The sequence below is a fragment of the Eptatretus burgeri genome, chromosome 1 (assembly GCF_056783735.1).
Source record: "Eptatretus burgeri isolate ZD-2024b chromosome 1, Ebu_testis_v1, whole genome shotgun sequence".
In the NCBI taxonomy this organism is placed as follows: domain Eukaryota; kingdom Metazoa; phylum Chordata; class Myxini; order Myxiniformes; family Myxinidae; genus Eptatretus; species Eptatretus burgeri.
Window position 1 is genome coordinate 143,666,514 of NC_140961.1, and position 7,082 is coordinate 143,673,595.

General features: G+C 45.6%; 1 protein-coding gene across 3 annotated transcripts in view; it reads right to left on the reverse strand.

Annotated features, from left to right (window-relative positions):
- Positions 1-6,719, reverse strand: part of CPSF6 (cleavage and polyadenylation specific factor 6) — an 83,764-nt gene extending 77,045 nt beyond the window's left edge. The window contains exon 1 of one of the 3 annotated variants that reach the window (XM_085846405.1): positions 6,610-6,719. In XM_085846405.1, coding sequence (XP_085702531.1) covers positions 6,610-6,669 — 60 coding nt within the window. In that variant the 5' untranslated portion in view covers positions 6,670-6,719. Of the gene's footprint in view, positions 1-2,592; positions 3,766-6,488; positions 6,582-6,609 lie in introns of those variants that run through there. The other 2 variants (XM_085846395.1, XM_085846415.1) reach the window with 2 other exon arrangements.
- Between the last annotated feature and the right edge of the window lie 363 nt (positions 6,720-7,082).

The following is a 7,082-nucleotide window of genomic DNA, read 5'->3' on the forward strand; positions in this document are numbered from 1 at the left end:
CTCCGGGAATTTCATCGCCATTTTCCTTTGCTTGTCCTGCTTCGGGCTCGAACTGGTAAGGCCGTACTTCATTTCCAGCTGCCTTAACTTCACCTCCCGCGACGATGTTATCCGACAATTCTCCATGTGATTCAAACCAAAATCCTTCATTTCTCTCACACTCGCTGTCGTTACCAGACAAATGAAAGTCCATGTCATCTATTATTCAAAACCAAATGTTCGATTTTTTTAAAGCAGAAATGAACGAAGCGATTGAGTCGACCAATCAAATGTGGAAACACACAGGAAGCCAATAGAATCACGTCGACCACCAACCCGAGTAATCTACGTGCAGCCTTTGTCATACTGTAGTTGACGTCATGTGGGTTACGCCCCTTTCAGGAGGATTTTTAGTGGCGTTTACGAAGAGGTTTGTTTTTTTAATTTTACAGAATGAGTATTGTGAAAAAAAACTGTCAGATCTGAAATCACGATGAAAAACTCCTATCGGACATATGTAAATGAAATTTCAGTATTTTGCATGTCATAGGACCTTTAAGCGACCCGCTGCGTCACGGAATTATCCGTGTGTGACGGCCTACATTTTCGGGGAGTCTGGTGGGAATCGACATAGCTTCCCCCACCTAGTGGTCTTCTCACCCGACCCCCCCCCCCCCGGCCTGCAACAATATGTGTGTGTATATATATATATACATATATATATATATATATATATACATATATACATATATATACATATATACATATACATATATATATATATACATATACATATATATATATACATATACATATATATATACATATACATATATATACACATACATACATATATATATATATATATATATATATATATATATATATATATGAGGCCCCGTGAGGAGTGATGTAAGCGACATTTTTTAATGATATGATGATGATAGGCTCGGATGATAGGGTAAGGGTTAAAATGGTGTTATATGGCATTAACTCCAAAATGGCCGATGTGTCCCTTACATCACTCCTCGCGGCGCTTCATATGTATATTTATGTACGCGCGCGCGCACACATGCGCACACACGCACACACACACACACACACTGTCGGCCAGGGTTCGGCCGTGATAAACGACTACTAGGTGGAGCAGTGGAGTCGTCTCCCACCGAACACCCGGAATTTAGGTCGTGACTCTCGGACAACTCCGAAAGTTCACGGGTCACTTGGAGGACCGTGGTCATCAATATTTTGACGCGTGAGGTGGGGTCCACTTGTCTAATTCCAATTTACCCAAGTACTCACGCCGTCCAACTACCGGGGAAACCACACTCTCGGCCGACTTTGTCCGAATAGAGTCCCTTTCACCGAGTATGATCCGGCGTAACCGAGCGGAAGTTACCAAATCCGCGCCGGACCAAATGAACAATTTTACGGCACGAACGGCTTTACTATTTCTCAATACGCATTACGCACCTTGCTAGGCCAATGAAGGAAAACACAGAGAACGCGCTGGTACATTTAACAGGGTTTATTTTACAAAGAATAATCGGGGAGGGGAACACAGAGCAGAGTAATCACGAATAAAAGGCAGGCAATGTACATTGAGCAAAAGCACTTAACAATCCCACTTAAAGATGGCACGCACGCACGCACGCGCGCGCGCACGCGCACGCGCACGCGCACACGCACACGCACACGCACACGAAAATGGTCCTCAATGGCCGCGGCCTTTATTTGCACCTGTCCACCTCATGCGGTCTGGTCGAGCTTGTCCAGTGGTGGGACTCAAACCCACAGCCACAACGTAGCACCAAGCACCAAGGACGACGGAAAGAGTGTTGGACGCCAACCAGCACGAAGGCAGACGAGTCAGAGATGACGAGGCGACCGGCGATCGAGTCCGAACCAGCTTCCCTGATCACGCCACACCAGGCGAGGCAGACGCGCACAGCCAGACCGAACGCGCCGATCACTCCAGAGGCTAGGCAGTCGCCACGATCACTTCTCTGCTGAAAACTGGTCCTCACAACCACTCTACCCTTCTGAGGTGGGAGGGATCTCTTATCCTCACCCCCTCGCCTCCTGATGGAGGGGTTGTCGGACGACTCGTGGTGACCTCCCGATTGGCTGGGGGGCGTGCGTGTCATGCTTGCCCTTCGCTCATTCGCTGCAAAAAACGTCCATGCCCTGCCTTTGGGCAGAGCCTCGATCTGACGCAATGGAGGCTCTGCCCACGCCTTCAGCCAAAAACACGAGGGTAATGGCGCCCGGGTCGAGTGCGGGATAGTGGCGTTGTTGTAGTGGATGTAGTAGTAGTAGTTGTTGTAAAAACCTAACTAAAAATAACTCTTAGCATACACACAAAATTCCCATTGGACAGAAGGAGGGATTCTAACTGTTCACATACTTATCGAAATAACTGAACTACAGGGACCGCTGTCTGTTTGTGTGCACAAGGTTTCCAAATCCGTAACACTATAATATATATATATAAAAAAAATAAAAAAAAACTTTGAAGCATTCTGATGTGATGTATCATTCTACATGTGCAATTATGTCCTCACAAAGGCACCGATGACATCATAAAAAAAATTACTCCCCATGAGTACTTGCCATGTGCCAAGTTTCAATTTTTGCCTTGGTGCGGTTTCAGAGATACAGAGATCCAGAGTTTTTCCAACATGGCTGCCACACCACGTGACCTATGACGTCAAAATTATCATTAAAACATTCAACGTGAGAAGTCGCTCCTGTTGTGATAATGTCGTCTCAATCCGTCAAGCGGTTGCAGAAAAAACACAATGAAGTTCTGTGCGGACAAACAAACAAAGACAGAGACAAGCAAAGGGACCCAAATGCAATACCCTCTCTTGTGGCGAGGGTAATAAAAATAAAAATAAAAACACTTCACGTGACATGCCATCTGACAATTTACAAATCTCAACCTCTATTTCGAAAACACCTCAAACACTTCAACTGCCCCTCATTATGAAATTTAAAAAATTTCACTCCCTTTTACCACTTCTTCGGTCCTAAAAATAGCCCTCCTCACCCCAACTGCTCTGGAACCATCCATGTACTCACCCTACAAACCCTCACTTCCCTCTTTCTCCACTGATGCTCCCCTCTCATCCCTTCACCCTCTCTCCCTCAATTTTTTTGTGATAACCTCCTTCCCAATATTTTGCCCACCTCTTTTTCCATGTGATTTAATCACAGTCACGAAAAATTTTCACTCTTCCTTCATCCACTCAATCCTTATGCTCTTCCTCCTTTACCTTCTTGCTTCTGACTCCTCATGCTCCTCAATTATCTCCTTACTCTCATCTTTTTTCTGTTTGGACTCAATCCTTATGTTCCTCCTCTTTTATGTTCCCTCTCAATCCTTACTCTCCTATTATATTTTGCAACTCCTTCCTCAAAATCCTTATATTCCTCCTCATAATCTTATTACTTCTGAATGCTTATGCTGCTCCTCCTCTGCCATACTCACAATCCATATGCTCCTCAATGGAACTCTCATCCATTTTATCCCCCTATACCCCACACTCAATCCATGTGCTCTGCTCCATCCCCTCACTCTCGATCCGTTTGCTCCTTCCATTATCCTCACTCAAGGTTGATCTGCTTCCGCTACGACCGCACACCCACGATCCGTGTACTCTCACCCTATTAACCCTCACTATCAAACCATGTATTCACTCTTTAACCCTCACTATCGATCCATGTACTCACCCTATAACCCCTCACTATCGATCCATGTACTCACCCTATAACCCCTCACTATCGATCCATGCACTCACCCGATTAACCCCCACTATCGATCCATGTACTCACCCTATTAACCCCCACTATCGATCCATGTACTCACACTATTAACCCCCACTATCGATCCATGTACTCACCGTGTAACCCCTCACTATCGATCCATGTACTCACCCGATTAACCCTCACTATCGATCCATGTACTCACCCTATTACCCCTCACTATCAATCCATGTACTCACCCTATTACCCCTCACTATCAATCCATGTACTTAACGCTATAATCCTCACTTTCGATCCACACTCACCTGATAACCCTCACTATCAATAGATGTACTCACCTTGTAACACCTAAATATCGATCTATGTACTCACCCAATAACCCCAATCGATCCATGCACTCACCCTCTTAACCATCACTATCGATCCATGTACTCACCTTATTAACCCTCACTATCGATCCATGTATTCACCCTATTAACCCTCACTATCGATCCACGTATTCACCCTATTAACACTCACTATCGATCCATGTACTCACCCGATTAACCCCCACTATCGATCCATGTACTCACCCGATTAACCCCCACTATCGATCCATGTACTCACCCGATTAACCCCCACTATCGATCCATGTACTCACCCGATTAACCCCCACTATCGATCCATGTACTCACCCGATTAACCCCCACTATCGATCCTTGTACTCACCCGATTAACCCCCACTATCGATCCATGTACTCACCCGATTAACCCCCACTATCGATCCATGTACTCACCCGATTAACCCCCACTATCGATCCATGTATTCACCCTATTAACCCTCACTATCGATCCACGTATTCACCCGATTAACACTCACTATCGATCCATGTACTCACCCTATAACCCCTCACTATCGATCCATGTACTCACCCGATTAACCCCCACTATCGATCCTTGTACTCACCCGATTAACCCCCACTATCGATCCATGTACTCACCCGATTAATCCCCACTATCGATCCATGTACTCACCCAATAACCCCTATCGATCCATCCACTCACCCTATAAGCCTCACTATCGATCCACATACTCACCCAATAACCCTCACTATTGATCCATGTATTCACCCTATTAACACTCACTATCGATCCATGTACTCACCCTATAACCCCTCACTATCGATCCATGTACTCACCCTGTAACCCCTCACTATCGATCCATGTACTCACCCTATTAACCCCTCACTATCGAACCATGTACTCACCCTATTAATCCATGTACTCACCCTCACTATCGATCCATGTATTCACCCGATTAACCCCCACTATCGATCCATGTACTCACCCGATTAACCCCCACTATCGATCCATGTACTCACCCGATTAACCCCCACTATCGATCCATGTACTCACCCGATTAACCCCCACTATCGATCCATGTATTCACCCGATTAACCCCCACTATCGATCCATGTACTCACCCGATTAACCCCCACTATCGATCCATTTACTCACCCGATTAACCCCCACTTTCGATCCATGTATTCACCCGATTAACCCCCACTATCGATCCTTGTACTCACCCGATTAACCCCCACTATCGATCCATGTATTCACCCGATTAACCCCCACTATCGATCCATGTACTCACCCGATTAACCCCCACTATCGATCCTTGTACTCACCCGATTAACCCCCACTATCGATCCATGTACTCACCCGATTAATCCCCACTATCGATCCATGTACTCACCCAATAACCCCTATCGATCCATCCACTCACCCTATAAGCCTCACTATCGATCCACATACTCACCCAATAACCCTCACTATTGATCCATGTATTCACCCTATTAACCCCCACTATCGATCCATGTACTCACCCCATTAATCCATGTACTCACCCTATTAATCCATGTATTCACCTGATTAACCCCCACTATCGATCCATGTACTCACCATATTAACCCCCACTATCGATCCATGTACTCACCCTATTAATCCATGTACTCACCTGATTAACCCCCACTATCGATTATTGTACTCACCCTATTAACCCCCACTATCCATCTATGTACTCACCTTGTAATCACCCTATTAACCCCCACTACCGATCCATGTACTCACCCTATTAATCCATGTACTCACCTGATTAACCCCCACTATCGATCCATGTACTCACCCTATTAACCCCACTACCGATCCATGTATTCACCCTATTAACCCCCACTATCGATCCATGTACTCACCTTGTAATCACCCTATTAACCCCCACTACCGATCCATGTATCCCAATACCCGATACCTAATTCGAAACGCCGCGTGTACATCACGCAAACACCCTCACAGCCATTTCATGGAGTGCTCCTTCATTTTGAAGCCGATCACGTGATCAAACCAAGATTGCTTCAACACGTCGAGCAACGACACCGAGCCGTGAGGATTCGAACCCGAGACCCCCGGGGAAGCCGGATATTCGTCCGACATTCCTTCCCCTCAATTTTTTGTCAATCCCATTTCACCACAATCATCCAGTCCCTTCCCCACCGCGCGAACCTTTGTGGCAATCGTGACCATCCAGCGTATTTATACACCACCCGCAAAACATCCAAACACCGATCCCGACAGATCGTAAGGATAAGAACCCAGGAATAAAGCACGAACATCTGACTGACAATTTACGCGGTTAAAACTCCCAGCGTTGCCGCGCCCTTTGTTGTCGCCTTAACATGGCGGAGGCGAACACACGTTACACGGACCTTCCACACACGAGCTGACTCGATGGCGGCGGTTTCGCAGCCTCTGGGACAACACGACGGACGACGCTTACGAAGCATGAGTATCAGCACAAAGGAGCCGAGGCGGGTGAGACGCCGCTACCTGGTTAAATTCCTCTCCGACATCGGCGTATATGTCGATGTGATCCGCTCCATCGGCCATGTTAGCGCGCGCGGACCCACACCGCGCATGCGCAGAGGCCTGAGGTAAAAAAAAAAAAAAAAAAAATAAATAAATAAATAAATAAATAAATAAATAAATAAATAAAAAGCCCCGCCTTTCTCGCTAAATTTAAATCGCAATTATCACACTACGAACATACATCACATTTTCAGATGCGTTCTATTATTATTTAAGATACATCCTTTACAAAAAAAAAAAATCTATGGAAACAAGTAAAATAAAATGTATCGACCATCGGCAGCAAATACACCGCCTATTGTGGAAGCATTCTTTTTATTTTTCTGCCTTCTTTTCGGATTTATTGTAATTATCAGAGAAGATAATTCGTCGTAATAATAGGCACTCCAAACGTAATCACGTTCAGGGAACTGGAGGAAGTTTTACATGGGGAC